The sequence below is a fragment of the Anabrus simplex genome, chromosome 2 (genome assembly GCF_040414725.1).
Source record: "Anabrus simplex isolate iqAnaSimp1 chromosome 2, ASM4041472v1, whole genome shotgun sequence".
Classification (NCBI taxonomy): Eukaryota; Metazoa; Arthropoda; class Insecta; order Orthoptera; family Tettigoniidae; genus Anabrus; species Anabrus simplex.
This window is the reverse complement of record NC_090266.1, coordinates 734666953-734685514: the sequence shown is the minus strand read 5'-3', so window position 1 is coordinate 734685514 and position 18562 is coordinate 734666953. Positions and strand designations below refer to the sequence as shown.

At 34.9% G+C, this 18562-nt stretch overlaps 1 protein-coding gene across 3 annotated transcripts in view; it reads left to right on the top strand.

Annotated features, from left to right (window-relative positions):
* LOC136864416 (fibulin-1) overlaps positions 1-18562 on the top strand; it is a 451544-nt gene that overhangs the window by 327594 nt on the left and 105388 nt on the right. For all 3 annotated transcript variants that reach the window (XM_067141388.2, XM_067141387.2, XM_067141386.2), the window contains 3 exons: positions 717-857; positions 15856-16050; positions 17818-17955. In XM_067141388.2, the coding sequence (XP_066997489.2) occupies positions 717-857; positions 15856-16050; positions 17818-17955 (474 nt within the window). The remainder of the gene's footprint in view (positions 1-716; positions 858-15855; positions 16051-17817; positions 17956-18562) is intronic.

Below are 18562 nucleotides of genomic sequence, written 5' to 3'. Positions count from 1 at the left end.
TATGCTCGAAGGAAGTGAAATGTGAAAATAAATTTGAAATTAAACAACATGCAAAAATGACTGCACATATTATGGCAAAGGAGGGAAAGAAGAACAACACACTATAACTATTTCTTAGGCATATAAAACCAAAGCCTCCACTTAAAATATTTTCAGCCAATCTTTGTAAGACTTCAGTATGCAACAATATTCCATAGAATAAATTAAACAATTCAGTTCTACAATCATTCCTGAAGATATTTTGTGTATGTCAAAATATCCCAGGACTAAATAAGATTCAAACAATTAGTCAGTTCCTGAGTGGAATCAGAGTGTCTTTGCCAGGTGAATGTTTGGAACCTTTGGTGCCAGTGTATAAATTTTGTCCCATCACTTCAGTTGATGTAAGAAGACCATTCTAAGTCTATAAATTTATTTTGATAGTCAATAGATGTCACTTGTCTCCAGAAAACATTGAAATTCTTGCAGTGATCTATTGTGATGTGAATGAATAAAACTGGCTTATTTTTAAATGCATATTTTTCAATATTTAATGCATATTTTCTATCTTTTTAGTGCCTAATTAGATGCATATTTTAATTGTTTTAAGTGTATAAAGATGTGGTCCCTAGTTATAATAGTTATTGATTATCTTCATCTCGGAAAATTGTAGTTTCTAAAAAGAACTTCTGATATTTGTTCTTAGTTAACTTTTGATGCCTACCCCAAAATTTCAGATGTAAATGAATGTCAAACAAACCAGCATGACTGCACATCAAGTCAGAGATGTGATAATACCATTGGGTCTTTCCAGTGCATTCGCTATACTAGCTGTGGAACTGGCTACACACTCAATGCTCAGACTGGAAGATGTGAAGGTATGTTCATAGATGCCTTATTATTGTGTAATTGGTCTCTCTCAATACAAACCATCTCTCTCTACATTATCTATAAACCTGCACTTATAGTTTTTCAAAGGAAAGCCCTTACCTTTTTGCCTTATGTATGACCTCCTAAACCTCTCCATCATTTGATTTCCACTTTTGCTTCTTGATATATCATCCAAAATCATAACAGTGGTGCTCTTTCAGCTACTGTTATAGCTGCTGTTCCTGGTGGTAGACTACAGTAGAACTTGTACACAAATTTCTTTTTAATTTGATATAGTCTTCAAATATTATTATTATTATTATTATTATTATTATTATTATTATTATTATTATTATTATTATTATTATTATTATTATTAATTTAATAAATAATTAATTAAAAATTAATAATAATAATAATAATAATAATAATAATAATAATAATAATAATAATAATAATAATAATAATAATAACAACAACTTTACCATAAAGAGTTATCTATATCAACCCTTGTGCTGTAACAGTGAACTTTAACCAATGGTGATTTTCATGTCCTTTACTGCATTACTAATTTTTAGTCTCCTTTATCAGTTTAATTCTTAATATGGTGACTAGATATTCAGTCCCTTACTTATAAAATACTGCCTTTGCATATGTTTGTTTAAGATAGTTCTATTGGTATAAAAATTGTTATGTTTAAGACACACCACGAATTTCGAGACTTACTAATCATTTTGCCAGTCTAAACTGAATTCAGAGGCATAGCCTTGTTGTCTGTACAGAAATGCCTCCTTTCTCACCACTGACTCCCAATTCCCTCCTCTTCTGTCTACATATTCTCTCAGATGGTGTAGCCCTCCCTTCCTAGGTCTTGCCACTGGTGTTCTTCCTTCAACCTTTCTTTCTAGGTATGCACATGGTGTTCTTATGCCAGACATGTTTATTTTACAAAAGAAAATTAACAGAAACTGACAATAAACAAGTGAAAGTCAATTCAGTGGACTGGCACTTTTGAACATTCACAGAAACATAATTAATTGTAAAACCAAGAGATCTCTTGAATCTATTTTCTAAGAAGTCTCAAAAGTTGGATTTTAGATTGTAATCTGAACATACCATTTGCTGTAAAACTGTTGACGTTGATAATATTGTTCTTGTTCTGTACTTTAATCTAACATTTTGTAGTGTACTGCATTCTGAATAAGATAATTCACTTGTATCACTGTCAAAGAAGTCAACGAAGGATAACATGATGGCAAGCATAATTGGCGGTCATACATATTTTAGTGAAAAATGAAAGAGTATGTATAGGCACTTTAAGGTAGAAACAGGTTCCAAGAAAGACATTCCAGGAATCATTAATGAACAAGAGGAGTGTGTATGTGAGGATCTTCAAAAAACAGAAGTATTCAGTCAGCAGTACCGGTATGTAAAGATTGTTGGTTACAAGGATAATGTTCAGATAGAGGAGATGACAAATACTAAAGAAGTATTAAAATTTACATATGATAACAATGACATTTACAATATGATACAAATGTTGAAAACTAGAAAAACGGCTGGAATTGATAAGATTTCTGGGGATGTACTAAAGACAATGGGTTGGGATATAGTACCATATCTGAAGTACTTATTTGATTATTGTCTGCATGAAGGAGCTATACCAAATTTATAAGAGAGTTGCTATAGTTACCCCTGTGTATAAAGGAAATGGTGATAGGCAAAAAGCTGAAAATTACAGGCCAGTCAGTTTGACATACATTGCATGTAAGCTTTGGGAAGCATTCTTTCTGATTTTATTAAACATATTTGCAAACATTAATAACTTGTTTGTTAGAAGGCAGTATGGGTTTAGGAAAGGTTATGATGATAAACGGGGTTAAAAGTTAGGTTGTGAGTTTCACAAATAGGAAAAGTCCTCTCAGTTTTAATTATTGCATTGATGGGTGTTAATATAAGGAAAGACCTACATTGGGGTAATCACATAAATATGATTGTCAATAAAGTGTACAGATCTCTGCACATGGTTATGAGAGTATTTAGGGGTTGTAGTAAAGATGTAAAGGAGAGGGCATATAAGTCTCTGGTAAGACTCCAACTGGAGTATGGTTCCAGTGTATGGAAACCAAGGAAAAGCAGCTCGATTTGATCTGGGTGATTTCCTACTAAAGAGTAGCGTTACAAAAATTTTGCAAAGTTTGGACTGGGAAGACATGGGAAAAAGGAGAAGAGCTGCTCGCCTAAGTGGTATGTTCCGAGCTGTCAGTGGACAGATGGCATGGAATGACATCAGTAGACGAATAAATTTTAGTGGTATCTTTAAAAGTAGAAAAGATCACAATATGAAGTTAAAGCTGGAATTCAAGAGGACAGATTGGGGCAAATATTTGTTCATAGGAAGGGGAGTTAGGGACTGGAATAACTTACCAAGGGAGATGTTCAATAAATTTCAAATATCTTTGAAATCATTTCAGAAAAGGTTAGGAAAGCAACAGATAGGGAATGTGCCACTTGGGTGACTGCCCTAAATGCAGGTCAGTAGTGATTGATTGCCCTTTAATGAGACTCATGCATGCGTGCACCACACATGCACAAGCACCTTCATTATATTCTACAACCATTATGTAACTACAAACCCGCCACCTGTCGGTTGATCCTGGCTACAATGCTGACCGAATTCAAGAAATAATAATACCCAATTACAGGCAGAGTATTATAAGAATTAAAATTGCTCTGTGTTATATTTGGAGCTTATATAATAATCATATTGGTGAGAATATCCTTTTAAAGTGTCTTTAGTGCCAACACAATTTTTGTGAGAAGGCTTTTCAAACACAGACCATATGATTGACAATAATCATCATCATATAATCTATCTGGCAAGCTTGACAGGGTGGTGTTGAACAATGCCATCATTGTCTGTCCAGAAATGCCTCCTTTCTCACCACTGTCTTCCAATTCCCTCCTCTTCTCTCCACATCCTCTCTCAGCTGGTGTAGCCCTCTCTTCCTAGGTCTTGCCACTGGGGTTCTTTCTTCAACCCTTCTTTCTAGGTATGCACATGGTGTTCTTGTGCCAGACATCTGCTTTATAATCTCCATACAATAATAATAGTAATAAAAATAACAATGACTAGTTCGTACATCTACCTCTGTCTCTCCCCGTATTGCTATATTATCAGCAAACACCAATGTGTGTAGTTCTCCATCTCAATCTCTTTTCAGGTTTTTAAGAATACTGTTCATGACAGTAATGAATAGCAATAGTGAGAGTGTGCTCCCTTGTTGGACATCCTGTGTGGTATTAAGCAAGTGAAAAAATCCAAGGAAAAGCAGTTCAGTTTGTTCTAGGTGATTTCCGACAAAAGAGTAGCATTACAAAAATGTTGTAAAGCTGGGAAGACTTGGGAGAAAGGAGATGAGCTTCTCAATTAAGTGGTATGTTCTGAGCTGTTAGTGGAGAGGTGGCATGGAATGACATTAGTAGACGAATAAGTTTGAGTGGTGTCTTTAAAAGTAGGAAAGATCACCATATCAAGATAAAATTGAAATTCAAGAGGACAAATTGGGGCAAATATTCATTTCTAGGGAGGGGAGTTAGGGATTGGAATAACTTACCAAGGGAGATGTTCAATAAGTTTCCAATTTCTTTGAAATCATTTAAGAAATGGCTAGAGAAACAACAGATAGGGAATCTGCCACCTGGGCAATTGCCTTAAATGCAGATCAGTAGTGATTGATTGATTGATTGATTGATTGATTGATTGATTGATTGATTGATTGATTGATTGATTGATTGATTGATTGATTGATTGATTGATTGATTGATTGATTGATTGATTGATTGATCGATCTCTTCTATCGAGTCCACTTCCAGTTCCACTCTGATGTCATCATTCCTTAACAGTCCTGGCATATTTTTAGGAGGATAGTTAGTAGAAACTTCATTTTGCATGCCTGAAGTTTACTAATCTCTCTCTCTTTCAGTGTACATGTTTCTAAACTGTATGGGAGAATGAGCACAAAGTATGACTTTTGTAGAGTCATCTTGGTTCTCATGGGCACCTTGTTATCCCAAAATATATATCTTACAAGGCTGTAGGAGTTGGAATTGCCAGCCTCTCTGTTTATTATTTTCCTGTCTGCAGTACCCCTGATGGAAATCATGCTGCCTATGTATTTGAATATATCTACTCATTGATTGTGTTCACCTTCAATCTTTACATGGCAGCCACTATCTTCCCTACTCATTTTCAATGCAACAATTTTTGTTGTATTAACTTTCATCTGACAATGTTTGAACTTGGCATCCCTCTCATCCAGCCTAGTTTGTACCTCTACCTGTGTCTCTCCTCATATAGCTACAACATCAGCAAACGCCAGTGTGTTTAGTTTTCCATCTTGTTCTCTTTTCAGGTTTTTATGAATACTGTCCATGACAGTAATGAATAGCAGTGGTGAGGGTACGCTCCCTTGTTGGGCATCCTGTGTGGTATTAAGCAATTCTGAACGGCCATCTCCAACATGAGCACAGGTGCTCCAGTTGCAGTACAGTGTCTCTACCTAGCCTTTGGGATATTCAGACACTCCCGGTTTTCTGAGGCATCTCCATATGACTGGTCTAGGAAACCAATCATATGCCTTCTTTAGGTCTAAGAATACTACATTTAGGTCTTTCCTTCTCTCCCAATGTTGTCCCATTAACATCGTTAGGGTGAAGATCATGTCTGGTGTTCTTCTATTGGCTCTGAATCCATGTTCTTCTTCCTCTAGGATGTTCTATCACCACCCACAGTCTGGTTTCAAAAAGTTTTATTATTATTTTCAGACAATGGGAGAGAAGTTGGCAAATTATCTTCTGCATCCAATTTTTTTAAATAAAGGGATTATACCTTTTGTCTGGAACCCAATATTCACACCATATTTCTCTCAACGTTCTGTATATCTACTGTACTTCAGGTATACCTGTTGCTTTGATCATGTCAGGAGTACCTTCATCAATTCCAACTGAATAACTTTTCACCATTTTTAGTGCAATTTCTACCTCAGGCCAAGTAACTGGAACAGCATGTGTCCTCAGCCTTTCTTCCACCTCTTCAGTAGATTTTTCATCATTCAGGAATGTATTAATATAGGTCTTCATTTAGTTTCTAATCTCTTGTTCACTCCTGACTATATTTCCATTTATTGTTTCTATTGATTAGATGTCCTTCTTGTCAGATCTCTTGCTTTTAAAGAGGCTTACAGCATCTTCATGTTTCCTTTACTATCTTCCTGTAATTGGGTAAATTTGCCCCAGCACTTCTGCTTCTCTTTTTTCACAATTGTTTTTATTCTGATTTCCTATTTCGGTATTCTTGGTTTAGCTTTAGAATTTTCCTCTCATCTCTCAGTTGATTGTTGTCACTATTTCAGGCTCTTTTAACATCACACACTTTTTTGCCCTTATTTTATTTTCTATCACCTCTTTCACTCTGTCATTTCACCAGGACATTCTTTTATTCATTACTTTCCTGATTTTTCTTCCACACACTTCTTCTGCACTACTGATGAAAATAGTTTTAAAATTATTCCATTCCTCATCACTATCGCTGGACTCTGGCATTCGTAACTTGCTTTTGATCATTTCATGGAACTTCTGTTTACAGCCCTCTTCCCTTATCTTCCAGTCTTTAATCCTTGGTATCCTCTTCCTGGTCTTTGTCTTCAGCACTTGAATTCCTGTCAGGTCACCCACCAGAAGCTTATACTGGTAGTTACTATTAAGATGTTCACTAGGAATAGCTGTCACATCTCTCACTCATTCTCTATATCGCAGGTCATTTATTATGCAGTCTAACATTTAGCTACCATCCCAGCTGTACCATGTTATTTTATGTCTTTTTCTAATCTGGAACCATGTGTTCCGTATAAGTAAGTTATTCCTCAAGCATAGATCAAGTAGATGTTCTCCTTCCATGTACCTTGTCCCACAGAGATGTTAAGAGAATTATACAGGAACTTGTCAATCATAATTAATATCACATCAGGAGACATCCTGTTACCATATGTGACAGGCCCATGATCCCTTCAAATCCAGTTGTAACTACTCCTACCTCAAAATTACTGTCGCCCATTATTAATAGGTTCTTCTCATTTGTATTGTCCTCTAGTTGTTGGTGGAAGTTCAACTTTTCTTCTTTACTACAGCCCTGCTGAGGGGCATAGACCTGCACAACTCTTAGATAGTCTCCTTTCACATACACCTTCACTTTAATAATCCTCTCATTAGTGAAAGTAATGTAAGAAATGCAGTTAATGTTCTTCCAAAGAACAATGCCAACTCTATTTCTTGCTTCTGTCTTATTTTCACACAAGTACAGTTTGTATCCATCATTTAGTAGGTTTGTGTTGCATCCCTTCTACTTTGACTCAATTAGACCCAAAATGTTAATGTGTCTATGCTTCATCATATGTGTTAATTCATTACATTTTCCTGTCAGTATTATCATGTTCAATGTAGCAACTCTGAGAATGGCTTTTCTGTTATTTTGTTTCTTTCTGGCGTTTCTTCTTATACTATTTTGATGAGCTGGCTCGTCATTATTTCCAAAGGTACTCGGCATTTGATCTTCAGTTGCATTATATCTCCTTCCGAGGCTCATTCTTTGTTTGAAAAACTTGCATAGTACTCTTCCCGCTGACTTACTAGGCTGCTGCAGAGGATTTTCCCTTTGGGGTTTTTCTCCCTAAAAATTTCAGCAGTCCCCTGCCACATTGCAAGGCAACAGTTCTTTGATACATGTATGTGTCATTTCCTGCACAGAAGCTTCATCAAACCTCCTAAGGTGAACTCTTCCACCCGTTGCCATTGGTTCAACCTTAGGTTGTCAGGTTTGGTACTGGCTGGCCAACTTGCGGCCGGACAGTTGCAGGTTGTACCATGTACTGTCACATATGGTAGCAGGATATCTCCTGACCTGATATAAATTATAATTAACAGGTTCCTCTTAACATCACTATCAGTATTAAGTAAACTTGTGTCCTCATCCCTAGGTGGTGCAGCTCTTTTCAGGCACACCCCCAATGGAGGTGAGCTGGATGTGTCATTTCAACCCCAAGCAGCCCTCCTGCCATTCTTAAATTTCTGGCAGTACTTTGAATCGAACCTGGGCTTCCGAGGATGGCAGCTAATAACACTAACCATTACGCTACAGAGGAAGACACTATCAGCATTGTATCATCATCACTTCAATGATTTTTAGTGAAAATACAAAAGCTGTGCACAGTTTTGTTAGAGGCTAGAACATAGTTCAATTTTCACACAAACAAACAGTAGATACGTCCTATTTTCAAGTTTATGAATCATCCTCAGTTGCTGAGAGAGTTGCCTGTTTGGTTTGGGCTGTGTAACTGTTAGCTTGCAGCCGTGAAGCTGGTTTTCCATGGTTTCCCTTTTTCATGCAGCTAAATAATAGCAGCTATATATGCTGGGGCCTAGCCCTTTCCTATCCCATCATCTCCAAAAAAATTATCTAAGTTAGTGCGACATTTAACAAGACAAAAATAATTCTCAGTTGTGTCCACTTTTAGTGAGGCTACAAAATTTGAAGTTCTTTTAGAGATAAGATAACACTGCTGAGATTGCATTAGCTGTGGCATCTGCTGGAAATATAAATTTATTTGAAGCAGTTGGTGTTTTCAAAAAACTTCAAAGGAAGGTAATGAGAAGAAGTACCCATTTCATCTTTTGAGATGACTGTAATGCTTGTAAGTCAGTTACAGATCCATACAGAATTAGATCTACCTTGCAGCAGTGAATCAGTAACAGCTGAAAAATTCTGTGAAGACCATTGGTATAGTTTTACAAGGCAAAGAAGTGGAAAAAGAGAAGAACTTGATAATTATGGATGGCATCTCAACGGCAATGATCTGTCGTTAGATGATCATGCAACCGTAAGGATTTTTTAATACAAGAATGTTTCCATCCAGCTCAAAGGCTGCTGAATGAGCTCTGAATAGATAATTTGTTGACATTGTTGAGGTCTAAATCATTCATATTAATTGATGTTTCATTATCAAGGTAGCAACAGTATCAACAGTTGCATCTCATATCTTATACACAAAATTCTAGGGGGTCCATTGCCTGTAATGTCAATTATTTTGCCAAATTTTCATACATTTATATGTTTCAAGTCAATTCAAGGTCATATCAGTAGTTTTTAGCTTCTGTGTCAGTCTGTTTGCCTGTTTGTTCCACCATCATGGGTAAACAGCTGAATAGTTCTTGACCAAACTTTATATCTAGAGTCTACTCATCCAGGAGCAGGTACCTATATGCATATCATTTAAAAATCACTGAATAGACTGGGAATTTATGGGAAGACTAGAAGAGTTTTTTCAATTTTATCTTACACTAATGAATACATCTCAACCAAACTTCATATTTAGAGTCTACTCATCCAGGAGCAGGGTTCAATATGCATATCATTTAAAAAACACTGAATAGACTGCAGGTTTATAGGAACACTAGAATAGAACTTTTTTTTCATTTTTCTCTTACACTATTGATTATATCTCAACCAAACTTCATATTTAGAATCTACTCATCCAGGAGCAAGTTTTGATATAGACATCATTTCAAAATCACTGAACAGACTGGGGGTTTATAGGAAGACTGGAAGAGGTTTTCTTTTTAATTTTCTCTTACACTGTTGCTTATATCTCGACCAATCTTCATATTTAGAGTCTACACATCCAGAAGCAGGATTCAATATGCATATAATTTAAAAATCACTAAACAGACTGATGGTTTAAAGGAAGACTGGAAGAGCTTTTTTCAATTTTCTCTACACTATTGATTATATGTATAATATGCAGAGTACATGTGAAACACCCCTGCATTTTAAATAACTTTTGTTATGTACATAATTTGGCTTATTCTTCATATAGCAGAGAAACTATTTTCTACAGGCTTCATGCTCTGCAGCCAGTGACGGACACCCTCCCAAACCTACAGTTATTTGAAGGATCCATACCGGGAGAAAATCAGATAATGCAGCATATTTCTCTTGGCTTTGAAACTACCCCACCTAATGTATCTAAACACCAAGGTAACATGAGGTAGAACTTTTCCCTTTGGTGTCTGTCTACCTGGTCATCTATCTGCTGTATATTCCTAAAATTGGAAAACTGCTGGATGCATATGATGTTATGGCAATCACATGGACTTGGTATTTATAAGAAGAGTATTTCGTTAACGTTAGTCTATCAAAAGACTGTATAGGCCTACAACATCCATTTAAGAATATGTTATTTCCGTTCCTTTATGTCATGTACGTATCAACTTCAGACCAAGAACTGTAGCATACAATAAATTTGGAAATCATCATTATTCTCTCTCATCTTTGTTGAGCTTCATCATATTTCTCGTTACTGTCACGTGCTTTCGTACAAAAATATCATTTTAACTTGTCGCATTAAATGTGTTAATAGAGCCATGTTACTTTGTATAAGTTCCTGAAGGTAACAAGTAATTAACTGCAAATTCCTGTGTGAAGAATGGGTGCAAATGCTAGTATAGTTTATAAAGTTCTTCAAAGCACCATCAATCTTAACAAGTTGTAACTAATGGTCTTCTTGAAGGGTATGATATACTACCTAGCAAGAAAATGTTGCTCTAACTGGTGGTGACTGTTGTCTTAAAATGCAAAACAATGTGATTACCAACTGCCATCGTTCCTTAACCAAGAGTATGGAGAGGCATTCCCTTTCACAGTATAAAAACAAACAATACAAACTGAGCTGTACTTTCTACAGTATAATGTCTGAAACAAAAGGGATTTTTTTAGGACAATTGTAAGTACATCTATACTTCGTGCTGTAACAAACCTTTTCTGCGCATTGTAGGAGATGTTACAGAGCATCATATGAATCTGTTGTTTTCCTGTTTACATACTGCAAGTGTATATGTTGGGAGTTAACTCCAAAAATGGTAATTGGCCAAATTATTTATCCAAGCCTAGGTTTGGACCTTTCAAATTAATTAAAGCCTGACATTCGGCATTTGGACGTCTCAAATGACAAAAAATATGGTAGGTTTGGAAATTTCATAATTTACAAAGCCCAAAATTTAGTGTTTGGATGGTCTCAAATGCCCAATCTCAGCATTATGCATTTAAAAAACACCCATCATGTTACTGAAGTGAAACAAATATAAAATTTTATACATTTATTGATATTACCTTAAAATAAATCTACCCATCATGTTACTGAAGTGAAACAAATATAAAATTTTATACATTTATTGATATTACCTTAAAATAAATCTGTCTGTTTGGTACTAATATCTGAGAACATCACTTAAATATTTTAGGCCACATTGTTTTAAGTCTTTCTTGAATGTTTTGTGCCACTTAAAGATGAACAATATTAGACCACATACAGCACTATTACTAAGTTATTTAAATGATAATTCACTTTAAATTAGAAATATTATATTACATTGTATTGCTTAGGGGATATTAAATTGTGTTATAATTATTTTCCACTGACATATTTCAATCTCACAATTGTAGGTTTGGGGTTCTCCACCAAATCAATACTTGTATAGTGTTAATTATATGTAGATTATGCTTAAAAGTTCATTATGTACTGTAATGTAATATACTATACAGGTATTCATTAGGTGAAGAACCCCAAACCTAGGATTGTGAATTGTTGAACTTCCAATACAGTACTGAAATGAAATTGGTAACATATGACGTTTCAATCTTGCAATCAGTATCACCTTCATGGTAATGTCAATGTAGAATGAAAACTGTCACTCCATAGCAAGAACACTCAAGATAGAAAGACCCTGTTTGAAATGTAGCTAATTCCAGGGCCTTCAGAGTCAAAAAGAAAGATTTTAAAAACTTAACCATACAGGGCAGCCATGATCTAATCTATATATAGCTGTATTCTTTGTTAAAATCATTCAGGTGTATAGCAATTTCTATCACCTCATGAATGATTTTAGGTGTAAAACATGCCTCCTTACAAATTACAAATGTTGCATCAAAAATGATTTCATGATCATTATGAATGGCATGCTCTGCCACAACTGACTTCTCTGGCTGGCAAAGGTGTAAGTGACTGTAGTGCTCCCTAACCCTTGTTGCTACTTTCCTACATGGCCAATATAACATAAACAGATCCACTGGAACAAATAATTATATATTTCCAGCACAGTTTAAACCAATAGGATCTTTAATAGATTTGCAAGCAATTGCCTATGATGATATTAAACTTAAAGATGGTTTTGATATTGTACCTTCTGCGAATATTGGAAGTCCAATTGATGACAGATTGTATGTATGGCAAGAAGGCGAGATTCAAAGGAGGAGAATCCTGTGACGATCTGTCTTTGTTTTAGGAAGTAGCTCTTCATCCAGCTGGGTCATCTTGTCTTTACCATCACGTATTCCAGATTTCCTGGTACAATATACCACTCTGATGCAGAATTAAATATTAGGTAACCCTTAAACACTAAGCTAGTGTTATCGATAATGTCTATTGCCTGGCTATTGTGCTCATTAAATATGTTCCCATACCAATGATTTAATTCAATAGCTATTAGTAGATTGTCAGTCATTACCTCACCTTCTATGGACATTATCATTGACACATCATGGTTGGCTCCTTTCCTTTTCCTAACAGTTTTATAGAGACATTCCATCAATTTTCCATGGAAGAATGCATACCTTTCATATATTTGTCATGAGCAGCTTTCTTTTCAGAAGCAAGTTCTTTAGACAGCTTGTGAAACCTATTCATGTGCTCCAAACTAAATTGCCTTTTGTTGTATGCTTTCCTTACTTTCCTTTTAAGGCTCCAAATTTTGCTGATGTAGTATTCCAGATCTGGGTTCCCATTTAGTAATTTAAGGACACAAACTGCTCAATAGCTGTATTAATAATATTAATGGAATTATCCCACATTACGTTTATGCGCCCACCTTTTGATACCCAGCTGGGACATATTTGTGATAGAAACTCTTGGAATTTAAAGGGGTCAGCTTTACTATACTGGTATACTTTCATTTTCTCTTCATGATCTAGTTTAGTGTTTAAGGGTTACCTAATATTTAATTCTGCATCAGAGTCTTATATTGTACCACGAAATCTGGAATACGTGATGGTAAAGACAAGATGAACCAGATTAACAATGGCAACATGAAAGATCTTATCCAACAGATGCATGGTGTCCATGATTGGAACCATAGCGAATGCAGACATAACATCAAAACTGACTAGAATATCACCAGGAGAGACATGCAAATTTGATAAAAAGGCAATAAATGTTGATGAATTCCTGATGCATGCACCTTTACCTGTGGACAGGTTAGGAAGTTCCCCAAGGTATTTGGCCCTGTTGAATGTAGGGAACCTATACTATTGAGAATAGGTTTAAGGGGAACTCTGTCTTTATGTATCTTATATACCTTGAAGTCGGAGTATTGTGAAAGTCTGCTGTTGCCAACCATCCTTCATTCTGAATTGAGATAGCTTTAAGAAGAGACACTGTCTTAATATCAGTGGTGTTGGTAGGATCTTTTGTTAGCACATTATAGCTTAGAACACTCCAGGAATTTTAAAAAAAGGAAAATGAACAGGAACTCATAAAAGACAATGAACATTTCTTAAATTAGATAATGATGCTTATTGATGAGTGTTTGTAATCTGGGAAATCAGTATGGTGGTGATTCACTGTGTTGTTGCCTTTCAGCCTGGATCTTGATCATATTGTTCTTGTTTTGTATTTTAATGTAAATTTTGTAGTGTACTGCAATTTGTACATTACATTATTAACATCCTTCACTTGTATTAGTGCCCTTATAATGACACTAATGCATGCATGCATGTAACATGCACTTACAAGTACCTTTGTTATGTTCTATCATTATTTTTTAACTATAACCCCTCACCATCCATCGATCCACACTACATCACTGTTCTCCAATGAGATCGTTCATGCTTCTGCATCCCAGATCTGTCAAGACATCCCTTGAGTGATAGATGGAGCCCACCACCCTGATGAAGCTGGGAAGCAGATAATGATGCTTGTGCTAATGGTGCTGAGAAGAAATTACTGTAGAAAATCTAGGAGTGTTTTGGAGAGAGTCAGTCTATTTAATGATGGCAGTAATTGAAGATTGTCCTTATATTTTTGTGTTTACTTTATATTTCTTCCACTTCCCACGTTGACCTATATTGTGTTTATTCTACTATGTCCTCCTTTTGCACTGAGTGAGTTGGTCATGTGGTTAAGATCATGTAGCTGTGAGCTTGCATTTGGGAGATAGTAGTGAGTTTGAAAGCCCCCCCCCCCAAACTGTCGGCAGCCCTTAAAAAAAGGTTTCCCATTTTTATACCAGGAAAATGCTTGGACTGTACCTTAATTAAGGTGAGACTCCGGAGATAAAAATCGATATTTTGGTCATTTTGGTGACATTTTTATGACTGAAATTGAAAGGATTGAGTTTCTTTTTTCTTGTCATGAAGTTATTCCGCTGAATTCAAACAATTTATCACTGTATTAATGCTTTGTTTGCCAATTGTAATTTTACATTTAAATCCCATTTTTTCCCCCATAATATTCTCCCAAATGTAACAAAATTTGTACGGTATACGTGTCACACCTATATTGAGAAACCTGCTTGTGGAATTTTTGATTGCAAAATTTTTTCAGTACCGGTAGTAGGGATTTTTAAGTCCAGAGTTTTAGAATGTAAAATTTACACAAACTTTAGTATGATATATCTTCTAATATAAATTATGTACAGAAAAATAGAAACATAGTGCTTTTAAAAGAAGTATTATCTACCTAATTACAAATTTACATTAACATGTTAATTAAATTTCATGACAAAATGGAATTAAAATTTTTAACAAATTTATTTTGGAAATACTGTTAATTGTATATGAAAGAAATGTTTGTGATATCTCTACTTTTATGTAGGTGACATTCCTACAAAGTTTCGTGAAAATCCATGCATTAGGAAAAAAATATTTTTATCTCCGGAGTGTCACCTTAAGGCCATGGTCACTTCCCATTCACTCCCGGCCCTTTCCTATCCCATTGTTGCCATAAGACCTAACTGTGCTGGTGAGACATAAAGCATAATTGAAAAAAAATGAAACAAAAAATGCTCATTTCGATGTTCCTATCTTTCTGCATGTCTTGATTTGCATTTGTTTATTCTTTTCCATTACTTATATACATCCATTGGGTTCCCTTTCTCCTTTTGTGGTCATTACTGTGTTCCTAGTGTTTAACCACTCATACTCATCTGTATATTTTGGTCTCTTAAATTTTCCTGGTTTTATCAAGCTTTCTTCTTATCTCACACTTCCTGCATCCAGGCTGAAGATCTGCAAAGATGGTCCTTCAGTGAGTGTTGAAGCCAAAACCCCGATGAAACACCTGAGAAAAAAATCGAACATTTCTACTTCTCCCTCTTCTCACATTGACGTGCCATTATGTTTATCCCATTATGTGTTCCTCTTGGTGACCCTGTCTTTCTATACATGACTTGATTTGCACTTATTTGTTTCTTTTCATTATTTAGTTCTGTAAATATGAATATATTTGTTATATTGTAGTATATAGCATTGAAAATTATTTTGGTGGAAAAATAGTTCATAAAAATCCCTGCTTCCTAGTTTCAATTTGTCTCTTGCTAGGAGATTTCAATTAATCTTTCTTTCTATACATAACTTGATTTGCATTTGTTTGTTTCTTTCCATTACTTAGTTTTATAAATATGTTTGTCTTATTCTAGTATATTTCACTGAAAATAATAGGGAAGGCTAAATTGGCCATAAGAATCTTTAATTTTTAGTTTCAGTTTATCTCTTGCTAGGAGATAGTGTTGTGACATTTTGTTTCTGTTATCTTCTCAAAAATTAGCATTAGGAATGGAAAAATTTTATAATAAAATTTAACATACTATGAAGTACAATGAGTAAAAATGGATTCTTTTTAGATGATGATGAGTGTGCACTGGGAACAGACACATGTCAGTATCTTGGTCCTGCCTTTCAGTGCCGGAACACACTTGGATCATTTCGCTGTGAGAGAAAGCGTTGTGAAGGAAATCAAGTCCTTCTTCCCAGTGGAGAATGTGAAACAGTGAAATGTTCCAAAGGATATGAAGTTGGAGCTCAAGGCACTTGTATTGGTAAATATGCTCATTTCATAAAGTCTTAAATAGGAAAGGTAAGAAATTAAAGTTTATAAAGTAAGAAATTACATGGACAATAATATAACTCTTACTCTATCTTCATATTGCAATCTTTCCTACTTTTAAAAAGCTCACTGAAGCTTACATATCTACTAATGTCATTCCATTACTGCTGACAGCCTGGAATATACCACTTACTCAAGCAGCTCATCTCCTTACTCCCAAGTTTTCCTAGCACTAATTTTACAACTTTTTTTGTTTTGGCAGAAATCACCTGGAACAAATCATGCTGCTTTTCTTTGGATCTTTTCCCATTATTGAACTGAGGCAACTTGGTATGGACCCATACTCTAATTGGGGTCTTACTATCATTCACATCCTAACTACAACCATAAATACCTTCATAACCCTATGAAGAAATATGTAAACTTTATTTACAACCTCGTTAATGTGATTATATCAATTAAGATCCTTCCTTCGCTTAAGCTCATCTTTATAACATCTCTAAAGCTCAGGGATTTGTACCAGAGCAAAGTTCACCAAAGAGGAGGCCTACTGCAGATGTGCAGTCTATTTTAGCTGATGACCAATGATGGTAGCTTCCACACTATTAATATGATACTTGCCTTCTCTAAAGCTCTGAAATTGGTCATATGATCCTCTCACTTGATGTTTGAAATGGAGCAGTTTAGTTATCAAAATGCTGATGTAACCACTCCAGCTTCCTTAATGGTAAGATATCCATTAGATACTTCCACTCCACCAACAGAGTAATTAAAACTGAGAACCTTTCCTCATGGTGAAACTTACAACTCGCATTTTCAACCCATTTATAATCACATAAAATTGCCTGCTATACATCTCACAACATTGTCAAGGTCCTTTTGCAATATTATCTTACATCTTATTTATTACTTGATACAGTACAATATTACTCACAAAAAGGCTCATCTGTTATTCCAGTTCTTTACTCCTACCATTTCTATAAGAAAACATAAAGGTCCAGTAATACTTCCTTATGGAACCCCTCTTTGCCATTACAGGATCAGTTAAAGCTCCACCTCCTCTATTTCCCTCTGACCCATTTAGCCACCTGTTCAATCATTCCTTTGTGTAATCCAATAACCCTCATATTTTTTGCCTGTAGTCTCCCATGATCTACCCTATAAGAAGCCTTGGATAGGTTAATAGTGATACACTCCATTTGACCTCCTGAATTCACTGCTTATTCCGAAAGTTGAGCCTCACTGGCATAATCTTTCCTAAACCCAAGCTTCCTTCTATCAAACAAGTTAGTAATTTTGCAAATTTACCTAATACAATCAGAAAGAATGCTTTGCCAGAGATTAATTAATTAATTAATTAATTAATTTATTTATTTATTTATTTATTTATTTATTTATTTATTTATTTATTTATTTATTTATTTATTTATTTATTTATTTATTTATTTATTTATTTATTTATTTATTTATTTATTTATTTATTTATTTATTTATTTATTTATTTATTTATTTATTTATTTATTTATTTATTTATTTATTTATTTATTTATTTATTTATTTATTTATTTATTTATTTATTTATTTATTTATTTATTTATTTATTTATTTATTTATTTATTTATTTATTTATTTATTTATTTATTTATAACTGTTTTTCCCCTTCAGTATCACTAACTGCACTGACATTCACTGCTTATAACCTATAGGCCTATTCTTTTTAGAAAAGCTGGTATAACTGAATCATTATTCTTATTTGCAGATATCAATGAATGTGAGCGGAATAACCCTTGTAAGCGTAATCAACGTTGCCAGAATACCAGAGGTTCCTACGTTTGTCTCAATTACAACAACTGTGTTCGAGGCTATGAGCTGAATGAGGCTGGAACACAATGTGTAGGTAAGGATGCTAAAAATGTATACTGTCTATTAAAACGATCAGAAATCGTGCTGCAGTAAACATTCTGTTGATAATTCAACTAGCAGTGTATACATAAAAAATTAGGTTCTGTCACATGTATTCATGAAGATGATACTAATGCTTTAGTGGAAAACATTAAATCCTATTCTGGAGAACTCTCTAACAACTGATTTTCCAAGATGTTTATCTGCAGACCAATTTTTCAGTATTCAGAGTTTTAAAAACAGAAATGCTTGCAGAGTTCTTTGGAATAGAGTAAGCATAATGTACACATTCAATATGCATAGGCATACATAGTTTTCATATTTAATTGAATCCACACAGTATAACCCTGTACCTTGTATTACGTTGAATAAGTTGGATGATATATGGCCATTACCGTTTCAGGTACAACTTGTGGATGTAAGGGGTTTTGCCAGCTATAGTAACATGTTTTTTTCTTTTTGGGGTCTTATTCACTTACTGTGAAGAAAGAGTGGCAGAGCGAGAGAGAGAGAGAGAGAGAGAGAGAGAGAGACAGGGAGAGAGATGATAATGTATACATGCCACTTTTTCACTAGCCACTCAGCCCAGCATTAGAATTCCA